The sequence below is a fragment of the Neovison vison genome, chromosome 5 (assembly GCF_020171115.1).
Source record: "Neovison vison isolate M4711 chromosome 5, ASM_NN_V1, whole genome shotgun sequence".
NCBI classification, from domain to species: domain Eukaryota; kingdom Metazoa; phylum Chordata; class Mammalia; order Carnivora; family Mustelidae; genus Neogale; species Neogale vison.
The window spans coordinates 14,166,802-14,187,365 of record NC_058095.1 but is presented as its reverse complement, the minus strand read 5'-3'; the positions used below and the strand labels follow the sequence as shown (position 1 = coordinate 14,187,365).

At 36.6% G+C, this 20,564-nt stretch overlaps 1 protein-coding gene across 1 annotated transcript in view; it reads right to left on the bottom strand.

The window, feature by feature from the left end:
• Positions 1-20,564, bottom strand: part of SMURF2 (SMAD specific E3 ubiquitin protein ligase 2) — a 121,427-nt gene that overhangs the window by 52,188 nt on the left and 48,675 nt on the right. Inside the window, exon 2 of the mRNA XM_044247621.1 lies at positions 4,820-4,858. Within this exon, the coding sequence (XP_044103556.1) occupies positions 4,820-4,858 (39 nt within the window). The remainder of the gene's footprint in view (positions 1-4,819; positions 4,859-20,564) is intronic.

Below are 20,564 nucleotides of genomic sequence, written 5' to 3'. Positions count from 1 at the left end.
CCCAGAAGGTAGAACTACTTATAAATAAATTGTTAGAGACAAAAATGACAATTTAGCGGGCACTTGGGTGGCTCAGTGGTTTAGCCCCTGCCTTTGGCTCAGGTCATGATCTCAGGGTCCTGAAATCAAGCCCAGCATCGGACTCGCTGCCCAGCGGGGAGCCTGCTTCACTCCCTCTCTCTGCCTGCCACTCTGCCTACTTGTGATCTCTCTCTGTCAAAATAAATAAATAAAATATTTTTAAAAAATGACAATTTAGGCATTAAACATATTTGGGGATAGCAAAGATTTCCTATGGACAGCTGAAAATACTAGAAAAAAATGTTGATAAGTCTTGATAACCAAAGAACTTGTACACCTCGATATCTACATTCTGATATCTTTTTTTTTTTAAGTCAAGATACCAATGTGCCAAGACTCAAGGCCAGCCAGAAACCGTGTTGTCAGTTCCCCAATTCTTATGATTCTGTGATCTGTAAACTTCAAATAAGAGAAGACCAAAATTAATGAGTGTCAAGTATTTAAGAAGATACTTGGGAAGTTAGAGTATTGATGTATTTAACTATATATATTTTTTTTAAGATTTACTTATTTATTTATTTGACACAGAGATAGAGCACAAGCAGGGGAAGCAGCTGGCAGAGGAAGAAGGCTCCCTACTAAGCAGGGAGCCCAGTGTGGGCTCAATCCCAGGAACCTGGGATCATGACCTCAGCTGAAGGCAGATGCTTAACGACTGAGCACCCAGGCACCCCTTTTTATTTTTTTTTAAATCATGTACAAGACATACTTACAGTATTTCAATAATACCTAATCATTTTTAACTGTGTTTAATGGAAAAGTACTTTTCCCTCTGCCCTCGATAACATTAAGTATTTTCTCCTGAAGGAATCCATTCTATCTTGTTCTGATTCTACTATCTCAAAAAACATAAAAATGTATGTTTGTAAGCAAAAACAAAACAAAAACCACATTTCGAGCTTTCCTTTTAGATGTTTAACCAGTTATACAATTACAGACTAAGGAAAACTTTTCCACACAAACCACTACATATGGCTTCCAAATCCTTAAGTATAAAATTCTCAGTCCTGGACTCCTTCATTTCTCTTCTGTTCAATAATACAAAATACAAAAAAAAAAAAACACCAAAATACAAGCTCTATACCCTAACATCAACAACAAAAATACCTAAATTTCAACTTACCTGGTTATATTACTCCACAAAAATTTAACTTGAGAGCCAAGTTACTATAAAGTAGTCAAAAGCTATCAAGTTTTCTGACGTGAGTGAGACCTCTAGGGGTAAATATAAAGTGGCTAAGATATTTTCTGTATTTTTAAAAATTTCTCAATTATCCCCATCACTTCTGAGTCATATAAAAATAGCTAAAGCTCAAGACTTTTTCGCTATACAAATGTACTTGGACTGCAAATAATAATGAAACAAAATCTTCAACTTAGAAGTGTGCTACTTTCCAGAGAAATCAAAGTTGTTGCTGTTGTTTTTTAAGTAGGCTCCATGTCCAGCACGAAGCCCAGTCTCGGGAGTTGAACTCATGACCATGGAGATCAAGATCTGAGATCAAGAGTCTAACACTCAACCAAGTGAGCCATCCAGGTGCTCCTAAAGCTTTAATTTTTGATTGGGGTCGGGGGGAATCACCAACCATCTTGGTTTCGAGTGACTTCAATTTGGCCCTTACATACAGCACCTTAACATAATAGCTTACACACAAATCTTTTATTTAAATGTTGCATAAAAAAGAAAAAAATATACTAATGAAAACATTCTTGGGGCACCTGGGTGGCTGAGTCTGCTAAGTGTCTGTCTTAGGCTCAGGTCATGATCTCACGATGCTGGGATCCAGCCCTGCGTTGGGCTTTCTGCTCACCAAGGAGTCTGCTTCTCTCTCTCCCCCTCTCTCTCTCCCTCAATCTCTCTCCCTCTCAAATAAATAAATAAATAAATAAAATATTTTAAAAAAGAAAACATACTTTAAAAAACAGATAATGGATAAACAGGCATGTGACAAACTTAATGGTAGAATCCAGATGGTGAATATTCACTATAAAACTCTCTACATGTTCCTATATGTTGAGAAACTTTTCCTTCTAAAATTGTGGGAGAAGGGGAAGGAAATATTTTTTAAGACTTTATTTATTTATTTGACAGACAGAGATCACAAGTAGGCAGAGAGGCAGGCAGAGAGAGGGAGAAGTAGGCTCCCTGCCGAGCAGAGAGCCCAATGCAGGACTTGATCCCAGGACCCTGAGATCATGACCTGAGCCAAAGGCAGAGGTTTAACCCACTGAGCCACTCAGGCACCCAAGAAACTTATTTTTTAAAGCCAGTAAGCTTGCAAACAATTCTAAAAAACGAATTAGCAAAACTTTTTTTTAGCAAGGGTAGATACCCAAGATAAATAGTTATCTCAAATTATACAAATTACAACACTTGGCTTTGTATTTTTTTCCTATAATTAAATATATACACACATACATAGTTCATCAGTCTATATAGTCAAGCTTGATATTAAAATTTACTCTTCTCTTTCAACATGATTTAAACCTCATTACAAACACTTTACATTTTGGTGTCAATGATAACTGCACTCTGATCAACAGACACTCCCACTCAAATTTCATGAAGAGATTTAGGAAGTATCATAATTCTTTCTCTGGAATTAATGTGGGCAACCCTCAACTTATAAACAGACCAAAGATGTAAATCTACCACAGCACAGGCTGTTCCCACTGTGAACCCGAGAGATGGCCCACCCCTGGCTGGGTGTCTTCTGAAGGCCTCAGGATTGGCTTTCCTATTTCCCTTTCCAGAACCATCAAGTGTTTCTTCCATTCTGGTTTTAAATATAATCACATAGTTTCCCCTAATTTTCTTATCCCTGGAGCAAATTCACAATTCTTTAAGAATTTTTATTAACATTTACACCTACACCAATGAAAAAGAGAAAGAATTCAAGAAGGAACTCCTTTTCCTACCTACAACTTAAGGGCAGATGAAGATCATAAAAGTGATAATAATTGGCTCTCCGAGGTTTATCAAAAATTAAAGGAAGATTCCTCTAGATTTCCTCAGAAAACTGAGACAAGGTTAACTGGATAGTTACTAGAGAAGATGTGTCTTGGGACTTTGGAAGAAAGAACAAACTTGGGAAGGAAGGTTGGGAGACAAAACAGAAGATTTTATCTTTAAAACCAGGGCAGATGTCTCGGAGAGTGCAGAAGCCAACTGTTAAGCGTAGGCAATTCCTCACTCTCCTCCCTTTTTTCCTTGTCACTTGCCTATCTGATCCTATCTGCCACTCTGCAGTCCTACTAAAATAAATCCTACCTCAAACCAACCTTTAAGAAGAGAAAAAAAGAGAGTTGCCTGGGTGGCACGGTCAGTTAAGCCGTTGCCTTTGCCTCAGGTCATGATCCCAGGGTCCTGGAATCCAGCCCCATAGCAGACTCCTTGCTCAGCAGGAAGCCCACTACCTGTCATTCCCCCTGCCTGTGTTTGTTTTCTCTCTCTCTCTCTGTCAAATAAATAAATAAATAAAGTCTTAAAGGGTGGGGGGTAAAAAAAGAGTATACATCGGCTACTAGGTTATTAGTGACAGGGATGAAATAGGTAGTTCAGCAAAAGTCTGAGAATGTATTATGTGGTGGCAGCATGGAGAGAGGCCAGTGGTCTCTGCTGCTGGGACATGCAGTAGCGTGGAGGGCACATGGTGCATATACTGGAGACTGCTTAAAACTTCAACTATATCCTATTTAACTCCTTTCCCATATAAACACAGACACCAGAAAATTTTCTAATGACAGAAAGATTTGTAAGATGTTCTTTTACAAACTTTAATTCTGGTTTTCTCTAGAAATTTAAAAAGAAAATTTCAAGTGAAATGAATTAAGTATGATTTTAAAATGCATCAAGAGCTTATTAATTCTTTTAATCAAACCCGTGAAAATTAAGTAATATCATATTAAATTAGCACATATAGCTAGTTTTTGCTGGATGGTAGAACTTGAATTTTAAAATCTAATGAAACTTCTCAATTTATAATTTCAAATATTTTACATATAAAATTTGATTGGCTTGGAGTTCTTTACTAAAAATTGTATAATTTTTACTCATTTATATATTTTTGAATTTTTACTCAGTAATTTAAAGCTATTATGAAATATGGTATTATACAGGGTAAAGATTCTAAACACATGGGAGGGGTTCTTCCCAATCCTCCCTCACAAAACTTAATCCTAAATAAAGCCACCAAAAAAATTTGACAACTTATTGGCAAAGAGACTTGCAAATACGGGAACCAAATGTCTGCTTTGGAGTCTGAGACACAGAGCATCTATGATCGAATGTGGCAAAGATTTCTTTCCTACACACTGGAAATTCCAAGCAGGCTGAATGACTTCTCTACTTTCCAAGGAATCATGACTGTCTGAATAAAATTTCCTATAAAATGTTAGAAAAGAAAAAGAAGTGTTTACAAAATAATCTCTACTTTTCTAGAAACCTAGTACTATATGCACACCTTCAATATTCTTTACACATACCCCATAGACACACTTACACATATTTCACACAAATATGTGGGAGGGGTAGATAAAAGGAAAGGGACTAAAGCTAAAAAAAGGCACAAAATCCTCTTTAAAAAAAAAAGTATTGCCAAAAGGCTCTGAACCAAAGCATTCATAAAACAGTACTGAGTAGATTTCTTAATAGAGAACTCACTAAGCCAGACAATTCTGAAAATGTTATCCAAAAAGTCTACATACAACATACAAGATTTAAAGTTAATTTACTTACGGAAAAAATCCTTTTTCACCAAGTTTTTTGCACAGAGTACTGTAAAGGAAACAAAAAAATACATGGAAAGAATTAAAATGGTTAAGACTGCACTGTCTAAAGGTTCATTTCAAAACACTAAAAACACCAGTGAACAATAATTAAACACTAACTACAGCAAAGTATGAAATATGATCACAAATTTTTATTAAAGATTAGCAAAAGAGAGCTGAACCAGGGTTGCAACTTCAGCAATGATCACCAGTAATAGCTGAGGGCCAGAAAGTTTATAAATCTGATACTCTAATAAGGATCGACTTCCAATCAATCTTCCATCAAGATTTATCTCAGAGGAGCTCAGTGAAAGGGGAAAACAGTTCTAAGAAGGAAATATGTAAATTTAGGTTGACATATTTTTAAAATGAAATGATTTTGTACTGATCATAATTTTGTACATATCATAAATAAGATAGGGCTTTCTTGATATAAATGAGATTTTTTTTAAATAACATTCTGTGATTTACTCTTCATCTAACTCCACAGAAATTTTACAGGACATAAATTACCTTCTCCTAAATCATCAGCTCAGTGACAAGACAGATTATTATATCTACCAAAAATTGAAAGTTAATACATTGAGCTAGATATCCCAAATTCACATTCTCTGTATTACCTTGTATTAATTATTATTTTTATGGAGATGGATGAACAACCTTGTCAATATATTAAAAGCACTGAATTACACAGTCTAAAGGGGTGAATTTTATTGTATGGGATTATGTGTTAATTAAAAATTACTGCTTATATTGAATCAAACTTAACTTCTTTAATTCAAGCTTATTACAAGTGATGGGAAAACATCAATTTCCATATGCTTCTAATTTATAAAATATCTGTAAATGTAATGTTTGGTTAATTTCTACCCATTTCTACTCAGTTTAAATGGCCTGTTCAATTAATTACAACTATTTAAAGCTTAGTATGTAAAGTTCATTTAACATAACAAACTTTGGCAAAAGTCAAAATATAATCACTTTAAAAGTTCAAATAAAAATCATTTTGAAGACAGATCTCAGTGGCAAATGAAAAAAATTATTAAGTAAGCACAAGATACTGCTTTACTAGTCAGAGTTTCTTGGACCCTGTCTTAGAAACGGTTTTATTTTTAAAAAAACATAAAAATTCAATCATGAAAACGAAGGGCCATAACTAAGAGTACCAAATCACAAACTGGATTTAAAAGAACTTCTCCCTGAGCCTTCGTTATCATCACATAAACTGAATAGAATACTCAGGATCAATACATATACAACACATCCATGAATCCAAATTATAATCTTCAGGACTGATGAGATAATAGTTTTTTGTTGTTTTTTTTTAACCAAGATCCTATGATTGCAGAAATGAAATGATTTCACATCCTACTTTAGAGAAACAGAAAATACATGTGAATTCTCCAACTTCTTATCACTAACTCTACAAACATGTTTTGATACTCATTCTTTTTGTCTTGCTTCCACTTACAATGTCCACCCTCCTGTCTAACACTGTCCTTCCTCCTCCTGTGCTCTGGATCTCACATTCAACCCACCACTTTCTCAGGGACCTGGTCTCTTATCTCCTCTACTGACAAATCCTTGTCGGCATTTCAACATCCCTCCAGACACCATCCTATCTCTTCTCCTTCATAATGAAACTACTGAAAGAACTGTCTATATTTTGCAACTCCATTTTTCTTTTGGATCCAGAACTTTTATTATCACAGTATTATTTAAATGTTAACTACCAATATATATTACTATATATTTCATATTATTTTTAAAGTATTGCTTATTTTTTTTCCATTTATACCTGCATTAATTATTTTTTTTTAATGGAAGTATAATAACATACAGTGTGATCTTTGTTTCGGGTAAGTAGAATGATTCAGTGGTCATCAGGATTGCTCTTAATCCCCTTTATCTATTTCCTTTCCCTATCGATCTCCCCTCAGGCAACCACCAGTTTGTTAAGAATTTAATTGGGGTTTTTTTTTTGTTTATTCATTTATTTATTTCTTAAATTTCACATGAGTGAAATCATGGTATCTTTCTCTGGCTTATTTCATTTAGCATCAAACCTTCCAGGTCCATCCATGCTGTTGCAGATGGCAAGAGCTCGTTCTTTTTTATGGCTGAGTAATATTCCATCATGCATCTTTATCTGTTCATCTATCAATGAACACTTGGGTTGCTTTCATATCTTAGCTATTGTAAATAATGCTGTAATAAACATAGGTGTGCTTATGTCTTTTCAAATTAGTATTTCCATTTTCTTTGGGTAAATATCCAGTTGTGGAATTACCAGATCATATGGTAATTCTATTTTTAATTTTTTTGAGAAACCTCCATACTGTTTTCTTTTTTTTTTTTTTCTCCATACTGTTTTCTATAGTGGCTGCATTCTACCAACAAAGCATGAGGATGCCTTTTTCTCCACATCCTCACCAACACTTGTTATTTCTTGTCCTTTTGATTCCAGCCATTCTGACAGATACGAGGTGATATCTCATTATGGTTTTCATTTACATTTCCCTGATGGTTAGGGATATTGAGCATCTTTTCATGTATCTCCTGGCCATCTGCATGTCTTCTTTGGAAAAATGTCTATTCAGGTCCTCTGCCCATTTAACAGAATTATTTGTGGTTTTTTGCATGTTGAGTTGTATAAGTTCTTTATATATTTCACATATTAACCCTTATCAAATCTGTCATTTGCAAATATTTTCTCCCATTCAGTAGGATGCCTTTTTGTTTAGCTGATGGTTTCTGTGGCTGGGCAAAAGTTTTTTATTTTGCTATACTCCCAAAAATTTAACTTTGCTTTGGTCTCCCTTGCCTGAGGAGACATACCTAGAAAAAATGTTTTTCACGGTCAGTGTCAAAATTACTGTCTATGTTTTCTTCCAGGAGTTTTATGGTTTCTGGTCTCACATTTAGGGTCTGTAATCCACTCTATTTTTGAATGTGGTATTAGAAAGCGGCCCAGTTTCATTCTTTTGCATGTGGCTGCCCAGTTTTCCTAGCACCATTTGTTAAAGAGACTGTCTGTCACAAATTAGTTGACCATTATCAGTGTGAGTTTATTTCTGGGCTCTCTATTCTGTTCCTTTTATCTATGTGTCTATCTTGTGGCAGTACCATACTATTTTGATTACTACAGCTTTGTAGCATATTTATTTTGAAATCTGGGCCTGTAATACCCCCTCCATTTTCATTTTTCTTTCTCAAGATTGCTTTGACTATTCAGGGTCTTTTGTGGTTCCACAAAAATGTTAGTATCATTTGTTCTAGTTCTATGAAAAATGTTGGTATTTTTTTAAAGATTTTTTTTTATTTATTTATTTGAGAGAGAGAGTGTGAGAGAGAGCATGAGCGAGGAGAAGGTCAGAGAGCGAAGCAGACTCCCCATGGAGCTGGGAGCCTGATGTGGGACTAGATCCCGGGACTCCAGGATCACGCCCTGAGCCGAAGGCAGTCGTCCAACCAACTGCGCCACCCAGGCGTCCCAAAAATGTTGGTATTTTAATAGGGATTGCAAAAAACTTTTGGATTGCTTTGGGTAGTATGCATATATATTTATTTCATATCGTTCTTACAATCCATGAACATGGAATATCTTTCCATTTATTTGTGTCATCTCCAATTTCTTCCACCAGTGTTTTTCAGTTTCTGGGAATACAGGTCTTTCACCTCCTTGGTTAAGCTTATTCACAGGTATTTTATTCTTTTTGGTACAATTATAAATGGGATTGTTTTATTAATTTTTCTTTCTCCTACTTCATCATTAGTGTACAGAAATGCAATGGATTTCTGTATATTGGTTTTTATCCTGCAACTTTACTGAATTCATTTATCAATTCTAGGAGTTTTTTGGTGGAATCCTTAGGATTTTCTATATATAGTATCATGTCATCTGCAAATAGCCAAAGTTTTACTTTTTCCTTACCAATTTACCTTTTATTCCTTTTTCTTGTCTAACTGCTGCAGCAAGGAGCTAGGACCTCCACTGCTAATACTGAATAAAAGTGGTAAGAGTAGACATCTTTGTCTTGTTCCTGATTTTAGAGGAAAAGCTCTTAATTTTCCCCCCTCAGGACCAGAGGAACCTAACAGGTATACACAGAACATTTCATTTGAATACACATGTTTTCCAGTACACATGGAACATTCTCCAGGACAGATCACAAGTTAGGTCACAAAACAGGACTCAATAAATTCAAAAAGACTGAAATCATATGTATTTTTTCCTAACACAATAGCAATCAATCACAAGAGAAAAGTCTGGAAAGAACACAAATATATGGAGGCTAAATAATATGCTACTAAATAATGAATGGGTCAACCAAGAAATCAAAGAGGAAATAAAAAAATACATGGAGACAAATTAAAGTGAAAATACACCGTCCAAAACTTTGGGATGCAACAAAATATGTTCTAAGAGGGAAGTTTATAGCAATACAGGCCTACCTCCAGAAATAAGAAAAATAAACATACAACCTAACCTTATATGTAAAGGAACTAGAAAAGGAAGAACAAAGTCCAAAGTCTACCAAAAGAAGGAAATAAAGAACAGAAATCAATGAAATAGAAACTAAAAAACAAACAACAACAACAACAACAACAAAAAAAAAAAAGAGAGAGAAAAGCTCAAGGAAACTGGGAGCTAGTTCTTTGAAAAAATAAGCAAAATTTTATTTTATTTTGTCTGGATAAAACTTTAACCAGATTCATCAAGAAAAAGAGAAAATTCAAATAAATAAAATAAGAAATCCTGGAGTTAGATACCAACAAACACCAGAGAAACACAAAGGATTATAAGAGAATATTATGAAAAATGTTATGCCAACAAATCGGACAACCTAGAAGAAATGGATAAATTCCTGGAAACAAAGAATCTTCCAAAACCGAATCAGGAAGAAACAGAAAATCTGAACAGATGAAGTACTGATAAAATTAACAACAATCAAAATAATCAAATTTTGATGATAATCTAAAAGCTTCCAACGAACAGAAATCCAGGACGAGACAGCTTCACAGGTGAATTCTATTTATTTATACATACCAGACCCCAGTTGTCTTTTTTTTTTAATTTAAGATTTTTATTTATTTGACAGAGACACAGTGAGAGAGGGAACATAAATAAGCAAGGGGAGTAGGAGAGGGAGAAGCAGGCTCCCTGCCAAGCAGGGAGCCCAATACACGGCAGGATCCCAGGATTCTGGGATCATGACCTGAGCCAAAGGCAGACACTTAACGACAGAGCCATCCAGGCACCCCTCTATCAAACATTTCAAGAAAAGTTCTTTTCAAACTATTCCAAAAAAACAAAAGGAAAGCTACCAAAATCATTCTGTAAGGCTGGCATTATCCTGGTACTAAAACCAGACAAAAACACTATAAAAAAAAGAATACCATAGGCCAATATCTCTGAAGAACAGAGATGCAAAAATCCCCAACAACGTATTAGGAAACCCAATCCAACATTGTATTTAAAAAAATCATTCATCACAATCAAGTGGGATTTATCCCAGGGATACAAGGGGCAGTTCAATATTCACAAATCAATCAATATGATTAATCACATTAACAAGAGAAAGGATCAAAACCATATGATCATCTCAATAGATGCAGAAAAAGCACCTGACAAAGTACTACATCCATACATAATAACTCTGAACAAGTAAATTTAGAGAGACTCCACTTCTTCACTTCCCACTAATGCCTTAATTCATTGCAATTTGGCTTTCTCGCTCACCATTTCCCTTACATGGCTTTTCCATTACTAAATCCATCCGATGGACAACTTTCATTCATTATCACCCCTGACCCCTGAGAAGCAGTTGCCATTACTTCTGCTTCTGGAACCCCTCTTTTCTTTCGGTTTCTGTTCAACAGCACATTCACCTGGTTTTATACCAGACATAAAATTCATTCTCAAACCTCTCTGCTTAATCTTTTTCCTATACTCCGCCCATGGAAATTGAGGTTCGTCAGGATTTTTGGCCTAGATCCTCTTCTTTTACTCTATAACCTGAGGAGCACAGAAGCCCATCTTTGGAATTATACATAAACTGTTACATGCATGTGTACTTTTCTGGGGAAAGAATCCACATTTTTCCTAGGAGAAAACTCATAGCCTAACAGACTGACAAAGCTCTTCTTCCCCTCTCAAAAAATAAATATGAAGAGTACATTTCATACATTATACCTGGCCTTTAGCATTCTGGTGACACCTAAATAGAAAGACCCAATCTTAACTCTCTCCTAAACTTCACATCCACACAGGGCCCCAAAATAAAATCACCATCTTGTCCTCCCCAAAAACTGCTCTTACGCAGGACTAATTGGGGGACTGGTTGTGGTGACCTAGATTAGTTGATGGTGGGCAGGACGATGGTGGTGGCATTGTTAATAGAAGTGGACAGATGAAGGATATTTGAGAGGCAGGGTCCTGGGATCAGCCCCGCATCAGGCTCTCTGCTCAGTGGGGAGCCTGCTTCCTCCTCTCTCTCTCTCTGCCTGCCTTTCTGCCTACTTGTGATGTCTGTCAAATAAATAAATATTTAAAAAAAAAAAAGATTTTACTTCTTTATTTGAGAAAGGGAGAAAAAGCTCAAGCAGGAGGAGCAGCGGCAGAGGGAGAAGCAGGCTCCCTGCTGAGCAAGGAGCCCAACGCAGGACTCAATCCCAGCACCCTGGGATCCTGACCTGAGCTGAAGACACTTAACCAAATAAGCCACTCAGGGATCCCCCTAAATCATTCACTCTTTCACCATTATCTAAGGAACTACTTTGTGCCAAGTGCTATGACAGATTCTGCAGATATAAGGATAAATACTCTGTACTTAAATAGTATTTAAATAGTACTCTGTATTTAAATACTATTTAAATAATCCTTAGTATTTAAACAGTACTTTGCCCTCAGTGCTTGCAGTTCAGGTATAATTCAAATATTATGCCATCAATGACCCTTTTTTGTTGTTTTCTCAAGAAACAATTTTAAATTTTGCAAAAATCTCCTTTAGTATCTTTGACTTGAGGCAACCAATTTGAAGTGATTGGAGAGAACCATTTGCAGAAGTGCAGATGAAATAAATATTAACATTTCAGTCAATAATTTCTTTTTATGGTTGGATTAGAGTAATCTATATGCAACACACCATGCAGCAATATCAGAGAAAATCCCAGCTGTAGAAACAGAATGGTATTGCTGTTCCGACTGAGTTGTACTCATAATGAATGGCTGTCTATGCTTAATCTGAATAAAACTCCCAACTGTTCAGTATCTTCTTGCCAAAAATTCCCCTTCCTCCTCCAGATTGGAGTTGCATTCCAATTACACTGCTGATTGGAATGAGACTGCTTGAGAGAAAGAAAAAAACCACTCAGACATCCCGTCTTCTGTCGCCCCATGAAAACAGATTTTATAATACTGTTCCTGCAACTCAAAAGTTGTATTGACTATTTTTGAAAACAGTAGATTCCTTTGGATTTTCTTTGAACTTACATGATCATGGTAAAAGAAAACTGAAGTTCAGGATAACACTCCTATACATATTCCAACAAAAAGGCCTAGTACTTTAAAAATGTCTACTAATATGCACTCTTCCTAATGCCTGGCACATGACAGCAACTTAGATCTTTCTGCTCTAAGAAACAACTACTACTTCAACTCCTACACATGGAATGAAAAAGAAATTTAAGACCCATAAAAAACTCATACACAAATTGTGGTAAGTACACATTTTAGTTACTGTTGCTTGAAACAGGAGCACTACACAATTCACAAACAAGAGTGTTATTACAAAATGTTGCAATGAGCAGAAGCATCAACTACAACCCTCTGAGCGTAATAATGAAACAGTTAAGGATGACAAGTAGAATGTTGAAACATTACTACACATCCATTAAAATTAAGCAAATATATTTATTGACAAGAAAACATTTCTTCAAACACTAAAAGTCCATTTACAAATAATACATTTAATAAAATGTAATTTTAGTAAGTAATATAAGAAGACCGGAGAAATTACTGAATATTTACTAGCGCATGTGTACGCCAACTACTCTGTGAAGTAAGTGGTATTAATACCTACATTTTAGAGATGCAGAAATGGTGATTCAGGCATAAAGGCTTGCCAGAGATTACAGTGTAAGTACTAGAGTTGAGATGCCAACTCAAACAGACTAATTACAGAGTCCAAACTTTGAACCATCATATATATAAAACAAACAGTCTCTCAGGTTAGCTCTTCCTATATAAAGGAACTTATGCTGGTTAAAGCAATTATTGGTCTGATAAAAGTTCACAACATGGTCAGTAAAAACCTATGATGCAAAAGGGCCCTCTGCAAAAGATGAGCAATTTCCCTCTTTCAGTAGCTATAAACAGTTTACAATCGTATCACAACTGCTTTTAACTAAGCATCTTACCACAGTGCCATTTAAACAAGGAATTTGGGGCCATTTGTTTTATGCATATTACAAAACAAAGTGGGCCCAAAGTTTAACTTAATATATTTAATATCTGGCAGGCAGTTAATTAACTTAGCTTATTAGAGGATATACTTAAAGATACAGGTTCTAGGGGCGCCTGGGTGGCTCAGTGGGTTAAGCCGCTGCCTTCGGCTCAGGTCATGATCTCGGGGTCCTGGGATCGAGTCCCGCATCGGGCTCTCTGCTCAGCAGGGAGCCTGCTTCCCTCTCTCTCTTTCTCTCTCTCTCTGCCTGCCTCTCTGTCTACTTGTGATCTCTCTCTGTCAAATAAATAAATAAAATCTTTAAAAAAAAAAAAAAAGATACAGGTTCTATCACAATGAGGTAAATATTCTTACTTAAAACAAACAAACAAACCCAAGCTATCAGCATTTAAACATTTCACCAAAGGTAAAATGGGTTCTCCAGTTAATCAATTAAAAGTGACCTTTCTAGCTCACTCATACCAAACAACTTTTAAGTAACTACATTTTTTTAACTTAAAATGTAAGATTTTGGTCAAAAAAATTTCCTCAAAAAGTGTATTTTAACAGAATAAAATTGTAACAAGATTAGGGTGTACAAATAAGCTTTTAAAAATATAAGTGCAGGTTTGTTAACTTCTTCAGTACAAAAACAAGGATTTACTTTGACATAACAAATGCAGATACAATACTTGCTTTAGCCACAACTGTAAACATCTGCCTTATAGTAAGGTAATTTTATTTTATTTTTTAAGATTTTATCTATTTATTTGACAGAGAGAGAGAGACAGCACAAGCAGGAGGAGTGGCAGGCAGAGGGAGAGGGAAAAAGCAGGCCCCCCACGGAGCAGGGAGCACAATCCCAGAACCCTGGGATCATGACCTGAGCCCAAGGCAGCCACTTAACCAACTGAGCCACCAGACACCCCTAGCGAGGTAATTTTAAAGTAAAACCCCTCTTACAAACACACTAATCAAACTCTGGTGTACGTTTACATGTTCAAAAAAATAAAAGGTTCAGCTAAAGCCAAGCAGCACATTCAGCAATGTAAAGCATGTAGTCTAGGCACCCAGCACAGAACAGGCACACGACAGAAGGTATTATTTGTAAGAAATCACTCTGAAAGCATTTCAGCCCTATATTTTAAATCATTATTTCCACGAAATCCTTTTCACCAATTTGGAGATGAAAATACATAAAAGTACTGTCTCCTCTTATAAGGATGGCAAATTCACCATGACCTAAGGACCTCCTATGCTGTCTGCAGACTGAACACTCGCCTGGCTACTGTCACCAGAGATGCAGCCACTGCCTCCTCTGCACCAAACACCTTCATTCAAACAGACACAATGGAGGGCTGCTCAAAGTGATGGATAGGATTATGTCTAAATTTAACCACAGGATAATTTACTTCTTCATCAGAACACCAAAAGAAAAAAACCTTATTATAAAATACAAGTATATAAGTGCAATGAAACCTGAATACTATTCTATATGTTGGGAAAAGTTGTACCACTTTCTGCCCACTCCCAAGTTTCTCTTACTTCTTCTAGAAACACTCATAGAGACAGCATAGTATAGCGTTAAGCTATGAACACTATATGAATTTGAATCTGGAGCTATTACTTACTAACTTGTGACCCCAAACAACTACTTAATGTGTCTTCACTTCATACCTTACCTGTAAAAAGAAGGCTACTAGGAGCCACCCTGAAGTGGTGTTTTAAAGATTAAATAAATTGAAACACATAAAGCATTTGGTACAGCACCTAGTATACAGCAAGTGCTCAATACATGTTAGCTATTATTGTCACTTCTACTCTAAACTTTCTACTAAAATTAAGCCACCAAATTGCAAACATCTTAAAGAGCAAGAAAGGAGGGGTGCCTGGGTGGCTCAGGCGTTAAGTGCCTGCCTTTGGCTTCAGGTCACAATCCTGGGGTCCTGGGATAGAGCCCCACATTGGGCTTCCTGCCTCCCTCTCCCACTCCCCCTGCTTGTATTCCCTTTCTTACCATTCCTCTGTCAAATAAAAATCTTAAAAAAAAAAAAAAAAGGAGGGGAGAGAGAACAAGAAAGGGGTCTTCTGATAACCTGATCTGGAACCTTAGTTTGCATTGCTGAAACAAATCCCATACACTGGGTGGCATAAACATTTATTCTGCACAGTTCTGAAGGCCGGGAAGTCAAGATCAGGGGGCCAATAGATCTGATGTCTTCCTGTTTTGCAGACAGCCACCTTCTTGCTGTATGGTCACATGGCCAATAGAAGGATCATCTTTCTTCAGTCTCCTTAAGGGCACTAATCCCAATCATGAGCGCTCTTCCCTCATGACTTAATTACCTCCCAAATGCCCCTCCCTCAAATGCCATCAAATTGAGAATTAGGGCTTCAACATATAAAATTCGGGGGTGGGGTGGGGACACAAGCATTCAGTCAGTAACAAAGTTCACGTACTTAGCTTTCAGTAAATACAGGTAAGTGAGTTTCAATGTGTAGGTCTAGTGTCACTCTTCTCTCAACCTCGAAGCCCACATTTCAACTGTCTAACCCACACACCCACCTGAATACCTCACCAGCACTTCAAATTTTATTAATTCTAAATTGACTCAAACAGCTTTCCTCTCGAACCAGATGTTCTTCTTTCCAACCTTCCTAGTTCTGTGCACTGCACCACATGCTTCCAATCATCTAGAAATGCCTCTTACCTCTCCCTGACCACTCCACAGATCTAAGGCAGTTGCCAGGTATATGATATCAGGTATCATATACTTATCTCTCTGCCTATTTCCATTTTCAAGGTTCACACTTAAACAATGCATCTAGAGTATTTTATAATGTGCCAAAAAAAAACTTCCACACACAGTCCCTTGCTTGGTCCTTACAAAAGTTTCTAAGTTATGTTCTAATATCCATAAAAAGGAAACTACAACTAAGAGTTATGGCTTACGTGTCATCTAGTAAGTGGGCTTATTAAGCATTTTGAATGCAGGCTCTATTCTCTTTTTCTGTAGATTGCTCACTCACACCAGCCTTCCCTCTCCTTCACCCCTAGACTTAAAATACCAGCCTCTTTGTCCCCTGATGTAAACCCAGGACTTGCCTGCCCTGTCTTCACTCATAATATTCCTCCCACCTCAAGTATTATTATTCTAACCAATGACCCTCAAGATCTCATCCATTCAAATCTCATCTCCATGTGAAATGTTTTCTGATCTCCTCCTTTCTCACTGTTCCTATGCACTTTCAACACCACTTTGACTCTACCTGTTTTGCATGTCCCTTCTCACTGAGCTTGTGATAAAGTTATTCACATGATATCTGATCTGTCCTTCAATGTGTCACTAAGCTATACATTTCTTAAAAATGAAGTCATGACTTACTTTTATCTCTCCTAGTTTATTATACTTTTAATAATAATAATAATTTAATAATAAGTTTATTATATGTATAATATCTTTTTAAAATATTTTATTTATTCATTTATTTGAGAGAGAGAGAGAGAGAGGAGGAAGCAGGCTCCCCGCTGAGCAGAGAGCCCGATGTGGGGCTTGATCCCAGGACTCTGAGATCATGACCTGAGCCGAAGGCAGAGGCTTTAACCCACTGAGCCACCCAGGCGCCCCTATGTATAATATCTTGAACATAGTATGTACTCAAATACTTGTTGAAATCCATGAAAATCCTCAGAAAACCAAGACAAGGCACAATCAAACTAAAAGGTAATTAATAAAATTCACTCTCTGCTTTCTTTAACTTAGCAAGTCTATTTGTTCAAATCAGGGTGGCTTTTTCAACTATCTGTAAACACTCTGCTTATCCAACTATCTACTGGAGCCCTTTCTTAAAACCAGATCTCATTGAGCTGGCTAAATCAGTAGAATGCCTTTATCTCAGGGTAGTGAGTTCAAGCCCCACACTGGGTATACAGATTACTTAAAAACCTTAAAAGAAAAACAAAAAAACAAACAAACAAACAAACAAACTAAACGGGTGTGTGGGTGGCTCGTCAGTTAAGCATCTGCCTTCGGCTCAGGTCATAATCTCAGGGTCCTGGGATGGAGCCCCACATGGAGCTCCCTGCTCACCGGGGAGTCTGCTTCTCCTTCCCCTCATCCTTGTTCTCTGACTCTCAAATAAATGAAATCTTTAAAAAATAAAAAAATCTCACTGAACCTTCTCGCATACATAATAAAAAAGCATATTATCACCTTTTATTGTCACCAATTATATTAACCTTATTTCTACAACAGTGCAAACAAGGATAAGCTCTCAGGCATTCTGCATCCTTCCAGCCTCTAAAAACTATAGTCACTCAAATACCTGATGATCTACTCTAATAGAGCAGAGTGCCCAAGATATTTAGTTTTCAAAACAGACCCTATTAGTAAATACAAGCCACTAGTACAAATAGGAAAGAAGACTGCAACTATTAAAAAAAAAAAAAAAAAAAGGGCACTGTGATTTATAACAATATTTCTACCGTTACTTTATAACAATACTTCATGCTTTTGAGATAGTTCCTGGGTTGACAGGGAATTACTATTATTTTAGATTCATTTTCAATTTATAGAAAAGTTACAAAGATACATAGTGTTCCCATATGCCCCATAGCCATTTATCCTATTACTCATAACATCTTACATTAGTATGGTACATTTGTCACAATTTAATGAACCAATATACATTATCATTAACTAAAGTTCATATTTTATTCAGATTTTCTTAGTTTTCATGCAAAGTCTTTAATCTGTTCCAAGATCCCACTGAGAAAGCCCTATTACATTTAGTCATCATGTCTCCTTAGGCTCCTCTTGGCTATGACAGGCTGTTATTTTTTCTCAGACTTATTATTCACAGCCTAGTTTAGAGGAATACTGGTCAGGTATTTCACAGAATGCCCCTCAATTGAATCTATCTGATTTCTCATGATTATTCTGGGTTTATGAGTCGTTGGGAAGAAGACCACAAAGGTAAAGGTGCCACTCTCACAATATCATGTCAAGGGTGACTTATCAGTGTTGATATTAACCTTGACCTGGCTGAAGCAGTATTTGTAGGGTTTTTCAACTCTAGAGGTACTCTTTTATCCTCCTTTCCATACTGTACTCTTTGGAAGGAAATCACTATGGGCATGCCACACTTAAGAACCAGGGAGTTATTTTCCCCCTCCTTAACTGTGGAATGTCCACATAAATTATTTGAATTCTGCATGGGAGATTTGTCTATCCTTCTCCATTTATCTATTTATTCAATCATTTATTTATTTATACCAGTATAGACTCATACATATTTATTTTATGCTTTGGGTTATAATCCACTATTACTTTACTCTGTTGCTCAAACTATTCCAGCTTTGGCCGTTGGGAGTTCTTTCAGTTGGTTCCTGTGTTCCTTTGACATATGCACATAATTGTGGGGAGAGGTGGCAAACCTGCATAATTTGTGACACTAGAAAATGCTCTAGGCTCATCTTATGTGTTCCCTGCCCTGTCCTAGATTCTCCAAGGAGCCTTAGGAATTACCAGTTTTTTGTGGGGTTTTTCGAAGATTTTATTTATTTATTTGACAGAAACACAGTGAGAGAGGGAACACAAGCAAGGAGAGTGGAAGAGGGAGAAGCAGGCTTCCCGCTGAGCAGGACCCTGGGATCATGACACAAGCCGAAGGAAGACGCTTAACAACTGAGCCATCCAGGTGCCCCGGGAATTATCAGTTTTAAACATCCATAAAGACCCATATTTTTCAAACATAAACAGCTAAGCCAATTAACGCTTGAGTTCCTCAGATCTTTCCCCACTAGAACATTAAACTCCATGAGGTCAAGAACTTATTGATTCCCACCACATCCCCAGGGCTTAGAAAATTGTGCAAAGTATGCCTTCAATAACTACCACAAATACTGAAGTCATACAAACTCTGAAGCTCTACAGGAGGGCTCAGGATTGAGTCACAACCTAACTTGCCATTCCAATGGAATCTGCCTAGATGTGTCATGTTTAGACTCCTGTTCTAACATCACTATGGCTAATTCACGGCTTTGTTTTACAGTAAACAAAAGGCTTCCTTTTTCCACTGTTCCTCCCTCTTATTCCACTGCAAGCCAAAAGTTTAAGTATGTCCCAGTAAAATTTCCAGTGCAAAGAACTAATGCATCACATTTCCTGGATTCTTTCTATAATGGCATAGTGCCATTTGCATCACCCTCTCCAAGTTCTATTCAAATAATCATTTTTAACTTTGTAGATTTAAATGAAAGGCATAATGCCAAATCCTTACCAACAGTGGCAGAAGAAAAATTACTAACAATGAAAGGGCCAAAAATCTATGGATACTTGTTTATATACAATGCCCCTTCAAACACTCAGTTAATATATTATATATAAAATATATGTAAAATATACATATATATAAAAATACATATATTATATGTAAAATAAAGCATCTGAAATCTACCAAAATCTTTTAATGTAACATACAAATTTTTATAGATTTATAAATAAACATATGTAAAAGGAAAAAGCATAAACTAAATATATACTGTCTCATAGTTAAATGGTTTGATTATAAGGTGAAGATATTTTCCTGTACCCTATTCAAAACGTGCAAAAATAAGCCAAGATTATAATGGGATGATTCTACTAAGCAACTTTACAATATTCACTAAGTATAATTTGTAATGTCTTTTTTTTTTTTTAAAGATTTTATTTATTTGCAAGCAGCACAAGCAGGGGAGCAGCAGGCAGAGGGAGAGGTAGAAGCAGACTCCCCACTGAGCAGGGAGCCCAATGCAGGACTTGATCCCAGGACCCTGGGATCAGGACCTGAGCGGAAGGCAGACACTTAACTAACTGAGCCACCCAGGTGTCCCTGTAATGCCTTATGTTTTAAAGAGAATTACTATAAGAAAAAATAAAGATACTCATTACTAAAAGGCAAATCAGGTAGCCTTACTTTAACCTTAACAGGATATCAATATGCTCTAAGTTACTCTACCCTCAATAAAATGTAATCTATAGCTACAACATAAACCGTAGAGGTATCCGTGGCTGTATTTACAGTGTGATCCTGATCCATGGACACAGCTGACTGGATGAGCAGCCACCAGACCCAATGACCCAGTCAGATCCACTCTCCTACGAAACTAGCAGTAGGAGTCAGAGCTCCTAAAATTAGGAAGCACTCTGAGATAGAATTCTAAATGGCCCTAGTAGGCCACTGGGATTCGCTGTGTCAGTTCCTGAAGCTTTTCATTTCCTGGAT